This window comes from Manacus vitellinus, unplaced genomic scaffold (genome assembly GCF_001715985.3).
Source record: "Manacus vitellinus isolate BGI_N305 unplaced genomic scaffold, ASM171598v3 scaffold_5_pilon, whole genome shotgun sequence".
Lineage (NCBI taxonomy): Eukaryota > Metazoa > Chordata > Aves > Passeriformes > Pipridae > Manacus > Manacus vitellinus.
The window spans coordinates 11127858-11149959 of NW_021940682.1; the positions used below are offsets into that span (position 1 = coordinate 11127858).

Below are 22102 nucleotides of genomic sequence, written 5' to 3' on the forward strand. Positions count from 1 at the left end.
TATAAGAATTGATCTGATATCAAATATCTCTAGTCCATCACACTCTTGCTTTTTTTTATCTGAGGTTTTTTTGAGCACTTAATCATTCTTACCAGATTCTTCACATCCCCCCTCATGGCACACTAGCCTTTTGTGAAACAACGGGATCAGTACTCCAGATGAGAATGCACCATTGGTTTATAAAATGACATTTTAATATTTTCCATATTGTGCTTTCAGTTGTTATGCATTTAATATCCTATTATCTTTTTTGTTGCTCTTTCATCAGAGGTTTTCACTGACCTGTTCACAACACTGTCTTCTCTGAGTAGATGCATTTCCTCTAGGACACTGTGCAACATATGAGTGGTTTGAATGCGTTCTTTCTAATAGGCCCTATTTTTGTGTACACTTCATTTGCTGGGTTGGTCAGCGCCCTCTAAAGTTCTTTGTGATTTTCCTCAAACTGAAGAAGCACAAATAATATCGTTTCATCTGAAGAAATGGATATTTAGCCACAATTCATTCATCTCTTTTCAAGGACATGTATACATGTGCACATGCAAGTGTAAGTGTGTGTACGGAGATCTCTTTATTAAACACCTGAAGAGATGCTATAAAACCTCAAGATACATTACACTAGCTGAGTGCTCTGATGAAAATTGACCTTTTGAGTCCTTCCAGACTTTTCCCTTTTTTCCATTTTTCTTTTGTCTTTGCCTGGTCTCATAGCTATTGATCTATTATAGGGTTTCACCTCTCAAGAGGCATTTTGGAAAAGAACTTTTGAAAGCATAAATGAATGATGTTGACCATCTCAGAACATGATATTCCAGTTGTTTTACCATACTACCATTTCAGCAGGTTTGACAGTTATAAATGTGATTCTCATTCCACTGCAGTTTCACAGAATTGCCTTGGGAGCTGGTTTTGGATGTAAATACCATATCTGTAACCTCCTGTGATCTTGTATGTTAGTTGTCTTTAGCCATTTTGTGTTTTGCCAACAAGTCAAAATTTAGTTTTTAAGATCTTTTTCAGTACCTTGGAGAGATAAATGATTGAGTGCATCTGAAGTTATTGTTTTGTAGCAATGGATGCTCTTTTTAACATTTTGGCTTCTAAAAATTCTTTTTTTCTTTTTTTCATGTGTGTATTTGTAAGAGTTGGAGACCCAAAGTTACTTCACCTTGCAGTATTGTTGTAATCTTTCAAATCTGATCTGGTGTCATCAGAATGACAGCGCCCAAAGATCATAGTTTAGAAATACTGCTTCACAATGTACACAGGATATAATGGGCCTGACTCTTGACCTTCTCTTCATACATGCTCATTCAGGTTAAAACCCCAGAGATTGAAATTAGCCTTTTGTAAGAGAACATAGAGGAACATTCATTGCAGACTTGACCACAGATCAGAAGAATGAAATTTCAAGGATATTTTACATTCTCAGTCCACTTATCTCAAAACTAAATAGCTGCTAAAGCCCAGCAGAAAAATAAAGATGGTGAGGCAACTGGATAGATGGTTAGATATGCAGGGAGAGATTCAGTAAGTTCTGAAGTTTCTAGATCATGGTCCACAGGTGATTTGTAATTCTCGAAGCACTGGCTGCTCCTCTGCAGAGATACAGATTTCACATGGTGGCAGTTCCTCTTGGTTTTGTCCATGGATTTACATTACAAAGGAGGTATAGAGAAGAGGAAGGAAATCCTTAAGCAGTGTTATTTTATTTAAGCAACTCTTCTCTCTGAGAGTTTAGGCGGGACTGGTAATAGATGTGGGTTTTGCAGTTTAAAATGAGAAAGGAGTGATCTCTTTTATTAGCATGCATACTAAGAAAATGCTTATGAATCTCTGATGACGTGTTGCCTTTGATTTCTAGGTAATAAAAAATTAAATTGTTTATTTCTAATAAATTTTTGATGGAATTATTGAGCTAAATGAAAATATGTTCACTTTATATGTGGAGAGAAGGTGACTGTTATTAAGCATCAGCATTTGTCAGAATGATATAAACATCTCTTGTTGGCAAAGCTGAAATCTAAAAGGAAAAAGAAACTCAGTGGCAAAAATTAATGCTATGTGGTGTTTGTAGAAGCAAGATACTAATGGATATGTGATTTGTAGATAACAATGTATAATTCTTCAATTCAATGCAGGTGTTACAACTGCTTTACGTTGGATGTCGTTGGTAGCGTAGCTTTTGGTACTGAGGTGGATTCCAAGAAGAATCCTGATGACCCCTTTGTTAAGAATTGTAGAACATTCTTTGAAATGTCTTTGTTTAAACCTCTCCTCATTCTAACCCGTGAGTATAGTCTACATTTGTTTTCTTCCTTATGGTAACTTCCTAAAAGTCATTCTGAACATACTGAAACCATAACAGGAAGATTTATAACTGACTTTATTTCAGAGGTGTTCAGAATGCAACCTACAGGCCAAATACACCCTCGAGATTTCCACCATATGCTCTGCAGCTTCTGTCACCATTAATGAAACTTACTCCAGAAACTGAGAGTCTTGGAACACAATGCTCCAGGTTCATCTGAGAGAAAAGTTTCTGGGTCCTGCAGTTTTTATGGTATTTGTACACTTCTCATTAAAACAGAGTAACAGCACTTAAGTGTAAAGTTTTTCGAACATGGTAGAGATTGAAATCCCATCTGCTAACAACATTAACAACCCACCACAGAAAAGAGGTGGAGGAGCATAAGCAGATAGTGTAAGTCCTCCCAATTATTTTTTGAATAGCAGCAGCAGCTTGGTTAGTGGCTATAAAGGATAAAGATAACAGGCGTCATGAAGAGAATGCGCTTATTGTCAGATGAATAGATAGCAATGCACGAGTGGGGTATAAAGCCATGTAATTCTAGGACGCAGAAGCTACAGCTTCATGGTGATGATGGTCTTGTTAATTCAAGGGCAGTAAGAATTGTAGATGAGGAAGCCACACCATAATCAATCCTATTGAAGTTTTATCTTCTTGATGTCTAGAGCTGCACATAGTAATGTCAGGTGGCACAATGGCAAAGTTTTCTGTGCCCATCTGATCCTGCTGGCATTACAGATTGCACCTGGACTCACAGCACATGAACTGTTTCCTTCTCGAGTTGTGTATCCAAATTGTCCCGGGGTTAATGTTTAACCTGATTGCAAAGTGTGATTTGTGACCAGTTTCTTAAGGGACAGAAATGTACCACTACGTGTCTAAGAGTGTGCCCTTCATTAAAGGAAGTCTTTGTAGGGTTTGAGGTTGGATTCCTTGGTTCATCTCTTCTGCTGATTCATTATGTGGTCTGAATTTCCACACTGTGTTGCTCTGTTGGCAGGACAGGGTTTGTCCAATGACTGATTTGTTAGTTTTACGTTGTTCATAAGTTAATGAGGGGTTTATTAGGATGCAAGACTTCACTCAGATTTCTAGTTCCTGACTATGAAGGCCATGGACTGGAGACCATTCTTCCAGAATGTGCGACCTGTTTAGAGAAGCAAAATAAAATAGAATCATAGAACAGTTTGGATTAGAATGGACCTTTGCAAGTCATTTAGTCACACCCCCTACAATGAGCAGAAATGTCTTCAACTAGATAGGTTGCTCAGAGCCCTGTCCATGCTGACCTTGCATGTTTTCAGGGATGGAGCATCCACCACCTACCGCTCTGGGCAAACCTGTTCCAGTGTTTTATAGCCTTCATTGTGAAAAACATCTTCCTTATATCTAATCTAAATTGGCTTTTTTTTAGTTTAAAACCAGTACCCCTTGTCCTATTGCAAGAGGCCCTGATAAAGAAAGAGTTTGTCCTCATCCTTCTTGTATGCTCCCTAATGCTGGAAAACTGTAAATGAGAATGAACACTACACAATTGCATAGATTGGTGCCATAAGCTGCCAGGCTAGTTCAAGATCCCACACCTTCTCTGTGTAATTGGGTAGGCAGAGGAAATAATGCTCCACTTTGTTGTGGTGGCTCTGTGGCATCAAAAAGCTGAACCAAAATCCTGAAGCATTGTGAAAGCAAGCTTGGAAGGCATCTGTCTGGCAGTAGAGTCCTGGACAGCATGGCATTTCTAAAAGGAAATCCTTTGCCAGCCTGGGAGGGTGGAAGAAAAAGAGGGAGAGGGAAAGAGGAAAAAACAGGTTTCACAAAGGGAACACATCCCACTTGATGAGTTTTATAATCTTAATGAAAGGAGCAGGGGGGAAAGACTATTATATGCCTTCACAGTCTGATTCACTGTTTTCTGCTTTAAAACATCTTACAGTTTCTTTCCCATTCATAATGATCCCACTGCTACGCATTTTTCCAAACAAGAAACAAACGGAACTGAATGGATTTTTTATCCAAACCATAAAAAATGCAATTGTCTACAGGCACCAGCAAGATGCAGCTGAGGTAAGGCTATTTCTGTGATAAATATATGGGTAAGCAAATGTTTTGAGAAAAACTGTAAGTGACATAAGCCTCAGTTTAAAAAGCAAACTGTCTGTTCGAACAGCCAGAGTATTTTAGTGAAGATTTTATTAACTTTTAGCTTTATGTACCATCAGGCAGGGTTGGTGTTTATGCAGAATTGTTAACACACTACAAGATTGCTTCTTTTAGTATTTCTGTTCAAGTAAGGATGCAGAAAATGTTACATCTAGCATGACTTTTCAACCCAGTTTCTAGACCCAGAAGGAAGGATTCACCCTGTAGAATTTCTTCTTGTCTTAAACTCAGGTGTTGTGTCTATGCCACTTTTCCTTAAGGACCAGAGAAAAAGAAGGCCCCACTGAGTGTTTCAACCCAATCATTACCTAGGAGCTGAGGCACATTTTATAAGCCCTGCAATGGTTCCTACAGCTTTGCAACATGGAAAGAACCTGAGTGTCTGGTTAGAGCAGTCGATTGATATAGAGATGGCTAACTAGAAAGGTAGTAAATACCACCTGAAATATGCAAATAAATGGATATGCATTAGTAGCAAATAATTTGTTCCTGCTTTGTTTGGTCATAAGGCAGTCTGAGGGGTTTTTTGTTTGTTTTTTGATCGCTGTTGTTTATGAAGTATCTGAAGGCACATGCATTTTTGTGAACATCTCTCTATTATTGGTATATGAAGCATTTGGAAATAGGCCTGTGCTTCAGTTCTATGATACAAAAGTTCTTCAGGTCTGCTCGTCTTTTTGGACCATTTTTTACTTTTTGGACTGCACACAGTATCCCTAAAAATAAGTTAAGCAATTAATTATGGATGTGTAGTGAGAAACACAGAATATCAGTGGGAATTCCATTTTTAAGGTAGCTGAGACAAATTTTAACAATTGAGATGAACCGCACTACAACACAGACATTAAAGAAGCTGTTAATATTGAAATATAAGAGATACCTGTTTCTGAGATGAAGAGCAATGCTGATAGGCTAACAGCACGGGTGAGACTGGGTCCTCCCAACTTTTTACGGTTTTTTGGCCCCACCACTTCACCCCAGCTGTCACCTTTCAGGATAAAATGAATTTTAGTTTACCTTTAGTCTACCTCCAGAAGACATTTAAAAATAACATTGATATTCAGAAGTATTGCTGCTCTTTGCTGTGTTGCATGTTCTGCTCTTTGACTTTTTCTGCAGTGAAGTCTCACTTCTGTGTTGTGCTTTGTCACCACGTGCTGTTGGTCGTTCCTCCAGCCCACCTTCATCAGTCTTTACCCTCACCAACCTTTAAGTCTTTGTCCTTCTTTACATCCAAAAGACGGTGAGCGCCACTGACTGGCCACAAACAACTCATGGTTCATAAATATTATTGCTGACCCAGGCTGTGTAGTGGAGCAGTATTTTCTAACAGGAATGGTGTATCTAAGCTGCTAGCAGACACCTCATTTCTAATGCACAGGTCCAGTGAGAACTTTTAGTGGCATACTGATGTGGCTGTATGTATGGAAAGATTTGGATCAAAGATTCATGCCAAAGGGGTCTGCATGAAAAGTCTGTTCTGTGTATCAGTTATCAAAGGATAAAAGGGACAAAGAAATAATCCAACATGGATTAAAGGTAGTTACTGTATTAACTATTATTAATAAAATGCAGTGTATTTCTGTGGCAGTAGCACAGGCTCCCCAGGGCAGTGGTCACAGCACCGAGCCTGACAGAGTTCAAGAAGTGTTTGGATGATACTCTCAGGCACATGGTACGACTCTTGGGGATGATCCTGTGCAGGGCTAAGGGTTGGACTCAGTGATCCTTGTGGGTCCCTTCAACTCAGCATATTCTGTGACAAGAGCAGGAGGCAGAAATCTGTGCATATGCAGCCTGTTTGCAGGTTTTACTGGTTGATGGAGCAGAGGTATAAGGTTATATTGGAAGGAATATAGGGAGATGCTGTAAGAGATAACACATGGCAGTAGCTACCCAGTATCAGGGCAGTGTGGAGGAAAGTACAAAGTCCATGTTTGCCTTAGCAGTGTATGCATAAGTCCATGGACCCATCTGCTCCTGGACTTTTGCCTAGTTTGCAAAACTGGCATGTGGGAACTATTTCAAATGCTGGGAGTTAAACACTTAGGACCAGATTTCTAAGGGCACATTAAATCCCCTTTGCAGTTCAGGGTTATTACTGTGGCTTTTAGAAGTGGCTGGAAAGTTTGGAGCTTCCTCTTTTTCCCTTTTCACTGTCTGTCTTGTTACATGCTCTTAGAATTTTGACTGGTTTAGGTTGGTGGTGCATGAGTCTCGTTACAAGTGTGGGCAACTTAATAATTTGCCAGGGGCATAAAAATGGTATGTGAAACAGATCAAAATGCAGGGTTTTTAAAAATTAATCCAGAAATTAAATCTGTAGAGATTAGGTATCCCAGGTAGCCCTGCATGTGAAGGAGAATTATGTCCTGTGTCCTAGGTCTCAAATGATGAAAGGTACCCACTGAAGCCACTCGAAATTTTGGCATTGAATTTTAATGAGCCAAGATATAACTGGTGGCTACTGGTTTTTGCTAATATTGAGAGCTGTAAGCCAAGTCTTATTATCTCCCTGAGGTGCATCAGGCCAATGGGTATTCCTTAGGTTGCCACATTCCTAGATGTTACATTGTGTGCATCTTTTACTCCTCATTGATTTTAACATCATTAAAAATACTTTTGGGTTCTTTTCTTGAGGTGGGGGGTGGTGGGAAGGGTGAAAAAAGCCTTTGGAGCAAACAATGAAAAGCTCCATGACAGTGATTCAGCTGAAGCTTGTCTTCCTCTCATCTGCAGCTAATGTGAACAAAGAATAAAGAAAGGCCAAAAAACAACGTGGCAAGCAAAGTCAGCCTGTTATCATCCCTGTTCTATCAGTAAATGAAACAATGCTTCTGAATGCCTAAAGATAATCCCATGGGTAGATAGTAATTTTACAACCAGGTTTAGATCTAATAATACGCTTGCAGCTTACATGAGATCTGTGATGTCACTTTCTCTCATCCTGTCGTTTAGTGGTGCAGATGTCATTTTAATTATATATTATCTTTCTGTGGTCACTCGAATAATTTTAGTCCTGGATATTCAACTCATTTCGCTTATGTACAAAAACATTTAGTGGTTGTACTTTAGAAATTTTAATATGTTACATTTATTCATGGATTCAAATTATTGTAAAAGGCTTTTCCCACTATTTACAGAAGAGCAAATTTACCCTGCTCGGAAGAAAAAGCACAAATTTAATGCACCACTTAACACCTACTTTGAAGACTCCAGCAGGATTTAAGTGTTCAAATACCTTATCCTGATTATCTGCCCAGGTTTAAATTTTTCCCTGAGGCAAAATGTTTCCAGAAACAGGGCAGATAGGCTGTTTATTTCAATAAATGATCTTTGATAGATTTTAATTTAATAATCTGATATGCAAATAATTATTCATGTAAGAGTTGTTTTATATCATGTTATAGCTCAGTTCATAACCTACCAGTTTCTTTTAAATTATGATATCTAAATGAAGGAGTCTTTCATAGTGCTCAAAACTGAAACTCCTTTCCAAAACTGTGGGTTGAAACTAAGCCCTCTGTCAGCAGATGGAAGTCCAGAGTTTAATTTGTAATCCATAGTAATAGCAATTGGAATGTAACAATTTAAGAGTATTGCAAAACATTATTTTTGGAAAATCACAAGAGATCTGTGGGAAAATCCATTTTTCAAACTATGCATCCTTTAAAAAGAGGAATTGAAGAGTTCATAAAGGCTTCAACACATTGTTCTGACATCTCCTGATTTTTCCAGTCATACTGTCTTCTGTGAATGCATAATTCAAGGTCACAGATCCATGCCAGGACAGTAGTGATCCAGTGATGTTTCTGATGATCATCAGATCCTTCTTGGTGGTCTCAAGCTGATTTGAAATGAGAGGGTGACAAAGCGCACAGGGAAGTATCACCAGAACTGTTTTCATTGGCATCTTAGTTCACAGTTTAGTTGGTCTGGATGGAGACCTACAGACTACCTGAATGCTTTTAATGTAAATGCAGAACAGACAGAAGGAACCACAGGAGAATAGTGTGAAGGCTGTGCTGCTGTGAGCTATGCTTTCCATTGAGCCATGTGGTGTAAAACCACAAAAACTATACAGTGTTGTCAATTCTGGTGATGATCTGGCGTCCTGTGGATTGCTATGGCTCTGGGATGCTCTGTTACTCTGCTGTGCCAGGCAGAGATCAAAAGAGGTTGTCCTCTCGTCAGCAATTGCCAGTGAACAATTGCAAACCCCTCCAGTTTTCCCCACTTGCCATTCTCATTCCTGGCCAATCTTTTTCCTGATCCCTGGTAGCTACAGTCAGTGGCTCTGCTGTTCCCAGGTTGCCTGTGTGCCTGGGCAGGCACAAGTGATTCCTGGTGAGTGGAGATCCTTTGGTTTGTCAGCATCAGCCAGGTCAGGAAACTGAATTTTGAATAACTCTGAAACTAAGGTATTTAAATACTTGCAAAGGAGATGGGGCTGCTCTTGCACTATGGACTAGCAATCAAAATGTGCTATAAGGAAGAGGTATCTTTTAATATCTTTCTGGGAAATGATGGCTTGGTTAGAACTTCAATCTCTGGAACACTGATTCCCAGGGAAAACATGCAATGAGCTCCCCTAAGGTGAAGAGGGACGTGTGTGTGTGCGTGTGTGTGTGTGTGTGTGTGTGTGTGTGTGTGTGTGTGTGTGTGTGTGTGTACCTGCATTCTGGAGGATAAGGGACAATCTGAAAACCTAATTACTCTGACACTGTTCTTTTCTCTTCCTTCCCCAGCAGTTCCCTGGAGTTTTTCCTTTTCATGAACTAATGAACTATTTTATTCAAGAGCTACTTGAAATGAGTTGAGCAGAGGTAATCCTCCTGAAAAAGTCTGATCCTCTCCTTGTCAAGGGAAAACTATACAATTACAAAGAAAACTTAGTTAAAAATTTGCTAAATACTATGTACAGTCCAGGGGCTATGTGTGTGTTTGAACTGTGTAAATGCAGTACAGATGTTAAAAAGTAAATATTTTCATATGGAAACAGCAGATGGGAGGATTAGACACCTTCTAAGGCTGCGCAGTATTCTTGCCTTTGTAGAAAACCAAGCAAAACTTGTTTATATTTGGAAGAAAGCGGTGTCCATATAAGGATACACACTATATGGCAATATTAAATAATCCATTTTTATTGATTAATAAAGTCATTAAAACAAAGGATCAGTCTGATCCTTTTGTTTTTCTAAGTCTGTAGGAGGGATGCTGTAATTCTGTTCTGCTGGGTGGTTCTCATGGTTTGATCATCTCATTATCCTCTACCTTTGTCAGGAGGAAATGCAAAGTGGACTTTCAGAAAGGTAAATGTGTGTCTTAAAGATATAGACGAAATTTGGGCTAAATATGTAGTTTGAATACAATTCTCAAACCTGTATTTCTGCTGCTTTAAGCAGAAGGATACCGTTCCTCTAGAATATGTTAAAAACCTTTTGAACATTAAATCTGGTGTCTGTGCTTGGGCAGCATACAGTGATTCTGAGAAAAAAAAAGTAGCATTATGTTAAAAGGCATTTTAGTTATTCACCTTCTTTTAGGAATCAAGCCATTTCCTTGCTTTTTAAATTGTGTTCCTTCTTTCTCACATTTGAGGAAAAATATTTTCTTTCAAATGTATTTATTTATTTATTTTTCTTAAAGATGTAATTCCTTTTGTGACTTTCTCAGGATTTCTGAAGTGGGTCTTTAAACATAGCAAAGCCACAAAACCTTGAACAGAGATGAACTTGAAATCCCTATTACTTTTGGACACCAGTTGTAATTTCTTGATCAGTCTGCTGTTATCTTTCCAAGGATGAATTGCAGGCTTACCAAATGTGATCTTTGGGTTTCAGGCCTGGACTGAAGTGTCTGGCTGAGGTGCTTTCATCATGAAATGTAGTTCTGCAGTCTCTCTGCTCAAAAGAGATCAAGGACAGAATAAGTAACAAGAGCAGTAACTTTCTCGCCTCCCCAAGGAGTGCTGGTAGAGAGCGCTGGAAGAGTTTTGTGTTACTGTTGCATCTGTCCCAGTTCTACAGCCCAGCACACCTGTGAGCCCAGCGCTTTATGGTCACAAGAAGTCAACAAATATCTGCTTGGTTACCTGCTGCCAGCAAGCACATACTAGATCTGCTTGCCTATTGCTCACCCTTTGCTCTAACACAGCATTTCTTCTGTCTCCTTGGTTATGTCTCAGAGTACTTTATGGATTCTAGACAAGGAATAGGCAGGTGGTATCATGTGTATATATTATCTGCCCCACTCTAGCAAACCCTGCCTCAACCCTAACAATATAATCTTGGCATCTGGGACTCTTTCTCTGATGCCTCCATCTCTCCCCACTCCCTTTCGGTCTTTCTCAACCACTCCAGTGTATCTTAATTTCTTCTTCAGGAGGTGACGGGAGTGGTGTCCCTATCTCATATTTCACATGTCCCACTTCAGCTGTAATCTGGGGTTCAAAGTGCCATAATGTACATGAACCATCTCATTGACTTCTTGGAGCACTGCTCACATTGAATCACAGAATCATTTAGATTGGAAAAGACCTTTAAGATCATTAAGTCCAACCATTAACCCAGCACTGTAAGGTCCACCACAAAACCATGTTCACCAAGTGCCACACCCACATGGCTTTTACATACCTCCAGAGTTGGTGACTGAACCACTTCCCGGGTCAGCTTGTTTCAGTGACTGACCACCCTTTTGGTGAAAAATTATTTCCCAATATCTGGTCAAAACCTCCCTTGGTGCAACTTGAAGCCATTTCTTCTTGTCCTGTTACTTGTTACTTTAGAAAACAGGCCAACCCCCACCTGGCTACAACTTCCTTGCAGGTGGTTGCTGAGGGTGATAAGGTTCTCCCTAAGCCTCCTTTTCTCCAGGCTCAACACCCCCAGCTCCCTTAGCCACTCCTCATAAGATTGGTGCTGCAGACCCTTCACCATCTCTGTTGCCCTTCTCTGGACTTGCTCCAGCACCTCAATGTCTTTCTTTTGGTGAGGGGTCCAGAACTGAACACAGGATTCGAGGTGCAGCCTCACCAGTGCTGAGTAAGGGGGGGATGATTATGCTTCAGTTTGCAAGAATGTAGACTTGTACCACAGGACAGGGATGAAATCAAAACCCAGGTTGTTCATGCTGATTAGTCTGGTTACATTTTTGCATATCCAGAGGTGCCAAGAATAATCTTGCAGATAGTACCAGGAAAATGTGAGTATCTATGCAGGAAAAACTAACTTCAATTTTTAAGAGACGTGTGGTGGAACTCCTCCAGAGGGCCTTCAAAGAAATCATAACTTTGGGCCTTTCTGGGCAGAACAGGGGAAGTTCAGATGCTCCCTGTAGCTGCATTAATCCACAGGAAGTCACTAAGTCAACAGGATGCCTTCGGAGTTAAAGGGGGAAGGACTTAAATGTTTCTGTCAATAAGTTTTTCATGCATTTTCCTCCTGTTTTCACCAGCCGGTGCGGGAAGTGAAGATGGACATTTGGCTTTGCTAACCTACAGCATATGAGAAACATCTTTTAATTGAGAAGGGTGGCTTCTTCAGTGTTGAAAAAAGGCTTTTTCATCTAGACTGAAAAAAAATAAACCCACATGCTCAGTTGTTGGTAATGTCAAGGGTTTTAGTGACTTCTAAAAATTGTATTTATTTTAAGTGACTGATTTTACCATATACTGTTTAACAAAAATCCAGGCCAAAAGATAGCTTAAGGACTCTTTCAAATAATGTTTGCAGTAAAATTTCTCTGAAAAACTGGAAGATGAAAGAATTGAAAGGCAAACTTGCCTTTTTCAAAAAACCCGACCCCATCATTGAAGGGAGAGATCTAAAGTACTCTTCTTTTTTTTTTTCCTTTTTTTTTTCCCCTCCTTCTAAGTACTGGTTGTTGTGGCTATACCCTGTTTTTCTTCTTGATACTGAAGGGGAGGGAGTGGTCACAGCTCTGTTTTATGTGTTCATAAAAATAAGAAGAGCAAGAGCTCATTGTTCTTTGAAGGTGGGATCCAGAAAACACTGGTTTGTGTCACTGAGTTTTGTGGTGGCTTGACCAGCACAGGCAAAAAACCAGAGGGTAAGGAAACCAAAAAAAAAATAGTTGTTCCTTATAAGGTCTTTTGCTTCTCCTGGCCCACCTCATCATGAATTTTTTGCTTTACCCTCCTTTATGATGAAAAGGGGACCCTGTGCTTGCTATCCAAAGAGAGGTTCAAACATTGAAAATACTGTTTATGCCTGTGGTAATTCCCTGTAGGCAATAACGTCAGTGCTGGCCACTTGTCCCAGCCTGATCCTGTTCTAGTAATGAGTATTCGCAGCATGCATTTCAGTGTCTGATTAAATCTTTCTGAAAGGCCATCTGTTTGAGGAGGATGTGGCATTGGCTTTAATACTTTTTATACCTAGTACTCAATACTGTTCTTTCATGACCTTAAACATGAAGTTTGTCCCCTTGGTTAGGCAGCAGCTTTCCTGATACTCTGATCAGAGAAAATAATTGAATCAAGGCTGTTACAACCTGTTGGGTCACTGTGTCTTTGGGGAAATGTTCCTAGTGTTGAAGCCATGGAAGTTACATGTACCCAATGCAATTTTGTCGTATCCAGAGCTGAGAAAAAGGTATCTGTTTTCTAGGAAGGAAGTAAAGCATCTCCAGCTGCCTTTCTTTTCTAGCACTTGGAGTAGAATCTGATGTAGTCATATATCTGTTGATACATGCCAAATCAGCAAGTAATCTGGCCTTTCTGCTGCATGTTTTCATCTGTGTAAAATATCCAGCCTAAGCAGTGATACGTCTGTCTTTCAGATTCATCTTCCTATAGGCTTGAAAGCACAGTTTCTCTTTGAGATTCTGTTGGCATAAAGCAAATCTTGTCCCGCCTGTCTTTTCCCGCTTCCTGTCATTTGCTTTCCTTCATGGTATGGTCTCAGAATTCACCCCTTTGGCTGAAAGGAAAAATTGTCACCCTGAGGTTTTGTGCATTCCCTTTCTTTTGTAACTTCTGTCTCTTACTGTTCCTCATCTCTTCTGTATGTTACCTTTGCAGTCTGTTCCCCACAAGTTTCTCAGAAGATCCTGCTGGAGGTCACTGAAAGCCCTTCCTTTCCCTGCTTAATCTATAATCTGGGGGGGGGGTGTGTGTTTCAAATCAGCAAGCAAAAGGAGTATTACATTAATTTAAGTAATCTGGAGATTAATTTTCTGCACAAGAAAGTGGTGACCTTTAATGCCAAGGTGGGATATAAGATCTAATCTTTATTTATGTAGTCTTTTGTTTTGTTTTTACTTTTCTTGATCTAAATCTGCAAGGGATCTATGGAGTGGGACTGGGAATTTCATGTATTTACTTTACCTTGTTGCTCAGAGCAATAGCATGTTTGGGTGTTTTCCCTCTACAAGCAGACTTTCTTCTGACATATGTAACTGGAGCATAGCATCTAAATTCTTAATTTAGAAAAAAATCACAAATTTACTGACCTAATTGCAGTAACAGAACTTTCTCTTTCTCTGTCAGCTTTAATAGTTTCAGTTTTGTCTTTCATCCTTTCCCCCCCCTTTTTTCTGTTGTTGGTTCACCATTTTTCTTCCCCAAGTCACTTCCAGAACCAGAGGAGGAGTTGCAGCACTTGTGGTATTAGTGGGTGATGTTTGACTTTGTCTCTGTTAGTCTTTGTGGCCCTATTTGCCTACAGTGACCTCTCTCAGCCCCCCACGCTGCCTTCTTTTTGCAATACATGACCTTTTCTGAAGCAGTTATGAAAAAGCCATTCCATGGTATTTCATACTTGTTCAACCATCTTGTCCATCTTTTGGCATGTTTTGATCTCTGGAGGTTTTCCCCTTGATCTGTCTCAACTGTTACTATCTACTTTGCACTCCTTTGATATTTCTCCCTTCTCTCTTGTGTCTACTTACCTTAGCAGATCCATACTCATAAGAGACACTGACAGTCCATCTTGCCAGCAGGAGAACCATTTATGTGGCCAGCAATTGGATGCCAAGTACCTGAAATTGCTTTTCTTTTGAGCCTGGTGACAAGGCAGTCTGACCATCTCAGTGCACAAAGGTGAACAACTTGGTTTTCTGGGGTAATTCTCTTCTTGCCACTGTGTCTAGGCTGCCCCAGGGGCTGCCTCTCCCCACCTACCCCCTGCCTCCAGTGCGCTGAAGCCAGCAGAGCCAGAGGATTTTGCTAGACCCCATCCGCCGTATTTGGATTTTGAGGATAATTTAACATCAGAGTTACTTATTATGGAAAACGACAGATTGTCTGTCACTGGAAAACTTGAGGAGAGGCTTTCTAAAACGTGCCCTCGATGTCAGCTGGCTATGAGGCAGGAATCCCTGCGTGGCGTTCCTCCATCTGCCTTTTGTTAAGAGCAGCCTGAACGACTGTGGCAATTCCTCTTCTTCACGAAAATCTGCATAGGAAATCCTGCATCTGTGGCAGTCAATGGCAGCCTTGCCCAGGCTTCACAGCCTGTGGCTGTTCAGGGCTTTCTCCACTTTCTTCACAGCATCTACCCTTCATTTTTCCCTCCCGCTGGGATAAGCAAGCTGTATCTAAGAGAGACAGAGGCTAAAGGGGATCTGGGCACCTCCTTTCTCTCTTCAACAGAAATGTACACTTTTTAATAATGTAATCTCAATTAAAAACATACCAATTAAAATTGGCTTTTTAGTAGCTCTCTGGGGAGAGGGAGCTATAATTCACATTAAAATGTAAAGCTTTAGAAGCAGGGAGAGCTAGGTGCATTGCAAGTGCCCAAATATTCAGTGATTTTAATTACAGTGGAAACTTGATAAATTGCTTTGTGCCACAATCCATTATTAACAGCTTAATGAATATCACTGCTGCCTGTTTTAAACTGCTCCACAGTGAAAATGATCGTCAGCATTTCGGTTGTGAACTCTGATTTTTTAGCATGTTCGTATCTTACCCCTTGGAAAGAGGAGGTGGGTGAAAGTCTGCAGGTTTGGCTTTGGGTCTGGGTAAGTTCTGCTGCTGGCAGCCTCCTGAGAGAGAGAGGCAGGAGGAAAGATGGTGCTTTTGTATTTCACCAATAATTGGGACTGGCCAGGGTTTAAATCTGCTCCTTGCAGTTTAAGAACAATGTCTTTGAGCATGCAAAGAGCCTTCTGCATGCCCAGAGCTGAGGGATCACCAGATTATGAGGCTACCTTTACACGTGCTGTTTTTCTGCGCAACACACATGAAGGATAAATGACTGTTCGGGGTGTCTGCTCAGGGGTAAAGGGAAGCAAGTGTAGCAGCTTGTGATCAAGCATACTGCTGCTGAGCTTATTTTGGAGTGAGCAAAGTGCAAGCTGGTTTGAGTTTTCTAAATTTTAGCCAGCAAAAAGCTGATTTGAGGCACGGAATTAGTCAAGTCCTTTTGGAGTGCTGAAATGTAAGCATTGATCGTGCTCAGCTTTGAATAGGGACTAACCAGTTATTTTTTTCTTGACAGTTATTATGGCTGTAATTGTGCTAATATTATGATGCTACATATGTATATTTGTAGTGAAATGGTACCTTTATCCCACTTTTTAAAACAGCTTAATATTTCAAGGATAAAGGTTATTACTAGGAATGTTTTTATTTTAGATGCTAACAGCAGGTGTAGTGGACTTATAGTTGTGCCCCATTGAAGTGTTAAGTCATAAGAATTTAAAAGCCATGGCCTGGCTTCTATGAGATTTATTATTTATTGTGGGTGTTCTGTTTTCACTTAATCATGTGGTCTGACCAGAGGGTCATAGTCTCCAAAATGGGATTACTGCCAGGTGTTGACGAGATTTTGACAAGATCTGAGTGAGGTGCAAGATAGATCTCAGGACAGAAATTACTGGGAACTGTTCTTCTCATTCAGAGAAGTTGCAAGTGCCTACATGGGATAAATATGATTTTTCTGAATGTCTTAGGGGCTTGCTATTATTATTCTGATTATGTTTTTCTATATATCAACAAAAATTTATTCACTTTCACCATCTCAGATTAGTAATGATGATGTTAACTTGCACCCTGTCAATTACACAGAGCTCTTCTGGTCCATCATATTGATAATTACACATAGGACTTTATTTTTTTCTTTTGAAAAATCTTTTATTGACAGAGGAGTAATGATGCCTGCAAGTTCCTTAAGTATTGCTCAGTCAGGGATATGTAAGATGCAGGAGATGTCCTCATATTTTTGGGGAGAAAGACAGCTCATACTTGGCATGCTGTTAATATTCATGTGTTTCTGTGGTTGTATTTTTGTTTTTAGTTTGATTTTAGGAAGCATTCCGGGCCACAGGGCTGCCTGGCTGTCATTTTTCATGCATCCCTGTACTGGCAGAGGACAAAGTGGCATGAAGGATATAAAATGCCATCTACTTTTTCTTTTGTTCTTTAATTCACGCACACGTGCTTCTTCTGTGTGTTTATCAGCATGCACAAAATGCCTATATTTGCAAGATAATAGCTGTGTAAATATTAGAAAGTCATATTGAAACTCTGTGAAGGAAAAGAGAGCAAGGGGAGAATCCTTCCTGCTACCGAGGAGCCATCTATTGGATAAAACCCATAACTGAACTGAGCATCCATGAAACTGCAGAGGATAACACAGTTTGTTGTTGGTCACCAGTAGCTAAAAATAATCCTTTCCTTCCCACTTCTGCTTTCACCCACTGTGTTAGAAACCTGTAGAAACCTTTGTCCCTTCGTGCACACAAGTCATGAGAGTCAGATATAGGTGTCATTTAGGTACTTTAGGTAAAGCCAGCTTAATACAGGTGAAGATCCAGGATAAATCTTAATGAAGGGTGCAGGTGTGATCATGAATGGGTAAGCCAGCAATAGGATTGCCTGCCATAAGTGGAGAGCAGTTGCTCAGAGAAGTGATAAAGACAAATGTTTTTTTCCATTTTGCTAATAAAGAGCGCAAATAACATTACCTGTACCTTTGGTTTTTTTCTGGTAACAGCACATTTATATCAGTCTCACAACCATGATTTGTTTAGTTAAAAAAAAAAATATTTTTTTTTGTTACCTGAAATTACTTAATGGCATCACAAAGCCAAATAATGAGGTGCTCTTTCCCTCAAAACATATGCAATCTATATATCCTGTAATGCAGAAAGAGAGGATCTTGAACAAACCCTGGGGAGAGATAAGAGAGGGCAGGATGTGAACAGTAAATTCCCAGAATGGCCCGGAAACATCCTGATAGCTCTTCGAAGTGAGTGGTGGGGCTTTGCAAGTATGTTAAGAGGAGCATATGTGGCAGGAAGAACAAAGGATAAGGAAGCAATAATGTCATTCCTGTGCATTTTCTTGAAGGTCAGGCAACTGCTAAAACAAGAAATTATTATTATTCAGGAATTAAATTTAAGCAAATACAATTATAATCTGTGGCAAATAGAAAAGGAACAGAGGGCTGCCTGCAACAGCAGCCTTTAGTCAGCAATTAAGTCAGCAGAGGGTCAAGCTTCTGGGTGTCAGATACTTAGCCTAAAACACTCCCTTCCTGTATCCTCCCTTCCTTGTGCAAATAACAGAGGGGAGGAGTGTCAGAGTGTTTGCTGGGAGGCCAGATAAGCTTTGGGAGACAAGGCATGCACACAGTGTGAAGTAGGATGGTCAGCTCATTGCTGACTTGGGAATCTGTGCCTGTTCCACACTCTGGCATACATGAGGGGGCCTGGCACAAACTATTCTTTTACCCCATCACTCAGTTAGTTCTTCTCTTGCTCTGTTTTCCCACTGTGTATTCTGATAAGCTCACTTCTCCACCTTCAAGCTGCAAAACACGTGTGGGGCAGGAGAAGCTCAGCTACTGCACACTCAAATCCAATATTTATTGTTTGTACTGTGATAATGCCAGGAGTCATTATCAGAGTGGTTTTATCCTAAATGTTTTGCAAATACAGAATTAGGAGGTTGCTGTCCACTGATATTTGCTACCAGTGTCTCTTGCTCACCACGATGGGAACTGAGAACACTGGATAACAACACCCTCTAGCCATTGAATTTTGGGCTGTTTTCTGAGCCTTCCCCTTGTGTGCATGCAATGGAGGGAGTTGTGCTGGCTGTAATGCTGTGCTGTGCCCTGGGCTGAGGCTGCCAGGCCAACATGGCAGAGGTGCCAAGCAGCAGCCACAAAGCGTATGGCATTTGTTTGCGATCAGAGTGAATTTCGTGGAGAAAAACTTAGCACTTCTCTTAGACACAGCTCATTCTGCTCAGCCTGGTATTGGAAAGAAACTTCCCAGAGTCAGAGATGGGCCAGTTCTTTAGGGGTGTAAATGGATGAGGCTGTGGGCAATCCCTCGATTTTACACTGAAGAACTGCTGGAAGGGTTTCCAGCTCTCTAGGAAAGCCATGGGTTCCTCTGTGGGCCCATATAGTTAATGAAACAATCAAATAGATGTGTGTCTTATTTTCTCTCACCCATAACTGTAGTATTTCTTCATCCTACAGATCACTTCAGCCAAGTCAGGCCTCTGACTAGGATCTTAAAACCAGTCTCCTTCTAGAAGAGTTGTAAAGACCTATATTAAGATTACCTCAACCAGAAACAGTTCTTTGCTCCCTCTTCATTCACTAACAATTAAATCTGAAATTCAAATTTCTTTTCATCCCTGCTCTGTGTGGGAACATGTGGAGAAGAAGACTGCTGTCTTTTAATATGTGAGTGCTCTAGTGCCACTTACAGCAGTTTAAACTGAAGGGAGATGGGTTGCTGACAAAACCTTGGTTTTAAGAATTGCCCACAGCATTATTTTCAGGTTGAATTAGGCTTACCCATGCTTCTGTAGATTATTAATGCTTTTAAACTTTGCATTTTGAAGGTCAGAAAAGTGCAAAACTTTTGAGGAGGAAACCATCAGTACTTGAACACTCTTCTCCCTCACCTTATGGGTAGAGGCACTACTACATGAAAATAGTTTTGTATTTTTCAACACTATGATTTTTCTGTTATCATCATGCTTTGTTAAAGACCTACGGGGCCCACTGAAGTTTTATATATATATATATATATATGTATATATATATATACAGAGAGAGAGAGAGAGAGAGATAAATATATACAAACACAGGTTGGGGGTGAAATCTAATGATTTACAATATTTGCAGTGACTCACTGGAGGAGGGGAAACCTCTCCAGTGATGAAAAATGGTCCAGTGCTGGGGTGGACTGCCTGGGGAGGCTGTGGGAAGTGAGAGTTTGCTGGGTTTTTAAGAACAGGTTAGACAAACAGCTGTCAGTGCTGGTTTGGCTGATGTTGCCTTGTGGCAAGGGGATGAAGTAGATAACTTGCTCAGTTCCTTCCAGGGCTCTTTTCCCCCTGTGATGATGCTTTTGCCTTAAACTCTGTGAGTCTTGTAAATCTGTTTTCATCCTAGGTCTTGAAGGGTTTTCTGAGAGCATCATTAGCTTTTCTTCATGGGGTTTTATAAGATTTGATGTTTGTTGTCCCAATTTTACAGATGGAGAAGCTGTACCAGTTATAACTGTGCTTTAAAGGCAAAAAGGGGACTGCAGCTTTAAGCATCTCAGATCAGTGCTTAACCAGTAATTCATACTGGTCACTTGGAAGACTTAGTGGCAAACTCAGCCAATAAAATCCATATCATACTCTAATTAAGGCCTCATCTTGGCTTTATTTTTATTTTTTAAAAGAACATTGGTCACATAGAGAAGATATGTTTTGTTACCATGTTTAATACTTTCTATTTTCGAGTACTTTCATCTATTTGCTGACATACCTGCCCCTTCTGGGCCTGGTCAGCATTTCATGTTGCCTTTTTGCAGCATTATTGAAGGGACACTTCTTTTTTCTTTCAAGTAGAAAGCAAAGGCATTGCTGTAACTTCTGATGTCAAATGCAGTGTCACTGAATGCTCCTTCTTAGCTGTGAACTACTGCCAGAAACTTGTATGGTAGATTAGTGATGATAATATATGAAAATATCAGAAAAAGTCTAAAGTTATACAAAGTCTTTACAGTCTGGGATTTTAACATAAATATTAAGATCAGACCAGGATGGCAAAAGGTGCTCCACTTTCCAGGTGAGCACTTAGTGAGTTTTTATTTTTTTGCCTTAAATTTAGTCAGTTTTTAAATGCATGTTAAATTGCTTTGTAAAACATGCCTACCATCAGACATTCACCCCATTTGCAATAAAAGCATTGCAATGGTTTCATCAGCTGATGTTAAAAAATGCAAACTAAAGAGTTTTATCTGCCAGACTGAAAAGTCTCCCAGCCACTCCTGAATAATGACCAAACCATGCAGTCCCTCCAGAGCTGAGCATCACCTGTGAGAGCACTGTGTCCTCAACCTCCAGATGCACAAATTTGGGGGCTGTCAGCTCAGGCATTCGAGTTGTTTCAAGCTTTTGTGTTCAAGCACAAAGCAAAAGGACAATCTCTCTGAAATGTTTTGGAATTGGATATATTGTCAGAAACTGTTTTTTTTTTTTTTTTTTTGTGATTTCACTGAGAAACCAAAGGAAACCTGCAAGTGTTAGAGAGAAGTTGAATTTGATCCTTTCAAAGAAGGTTGGCAAAATAATACTTTTAGTGGGACAGCATTTTGTGCTTCTTTTTCCAAAGGATCTGGGTAGCTACCACAGTGCTTTACTGATGACTTCCTGGTGACATAGGTTGTCTCACTTAAAAAGGTGGTTACCAAATCAAGCTTATAAAATGTGACCTGTATATACACTGATATAGCAGTGTGTACAAGTTTGCTGAGATAATATGAGTGAGATGTGATCTTCCTACCTGTTAGATATGGATTCTGAAGTCTATCTCTTTTGAGCTGCCCTCAGAGCATTTGAGAAAGACTAGGAGGGTCTGTACAGTTTATTGTGAATGTTATTATATTACAGCATTCATTGTATGACTTTTACACCACAGCAAGTGCTTTACAGAATACCAGCCAATTATGGCATTTATTTTTATTCCTTGATTCAACTTAAAGTTGCTTTTTGTGGCTCTCTTGAACTCCAAATGGGGAGCTAAACTATCAGAGTGGTGCAAAATTTGAGCATAGTATGAAGAAAACGTAATTGAAATCACAGCACTGAGAACAAAATTTCCAACTGATGTATATTAGGTAGTTTTCCTTAAGTAATTTTTTACTTCACCTTGCAGAGAAGTTGAATGGCTTAATGTCTTTACCAAAAGCATAAGCCAAGGGCCCCCTGGACCCCCCAAAGCAGTGGTGAATTTGCCAGAAGGTCAGCTGGCATGTCAATCTTAGGTATGAAAACACAGTTCCCTGTTTAGGATGGAAAGAGCTGGAGATGTCCCCCGCCCCCCAGGACGCTTGCCTCCTGTGAGGAAAGTCATGATGCATCTCGTGTGTGAGGGATACATCTCTCTTCTTCTGACAGCTGCAAAACTTAGAGGCAGTGATTTGAGGAGGAGAGATGGATGCTGTGGATTGGCCTTCCCCAGCACAGCACACGTCTATTCTTCCAGCGCGTAGCACCGCGCTCGTTACGGTTCTGTGCAGAGTGATTTCTCTGCATGGCCAGGTGATGTTTAAGGAGACTAATGAGAGAAATGATACGACCCAGAACACTGGTGTCAGGAAATATATTGCAAGGTGTCTATCTTGGGGAAGCTGGAAGCGGGG

At 40.2% G+C, this 22102-nt stretch overlaps 1 protein-coding gene across 3 annotated transcripts in view; it reads left to right on the plus strand.

The window, feature by feature from the left end:
• Positions 1 to 22102, plus strand: part of TBXAS1 (thromboxane A synthase 1) — a 252202-nt gene that overhangs the window by 158812 nt on the left and 71288 nt on the right. For all 3 annotated transcript variants that reach the window (XM_018080889.2, XM_008927978.3, XM_018080888.2), the window contains 2 exons: positions 2142 to 2290; positions 4245 to 4375. In XM_018080889.2, coding sequence (XP_017936378.2) covers positions 2142 to 2290; positions 4245 to 4375 — 280 coding nt within the window. The remainder of the gene's footprint in view (positions 1 to 2141; positions 2291 to 4244; positions 4376 to 22102) is intronic.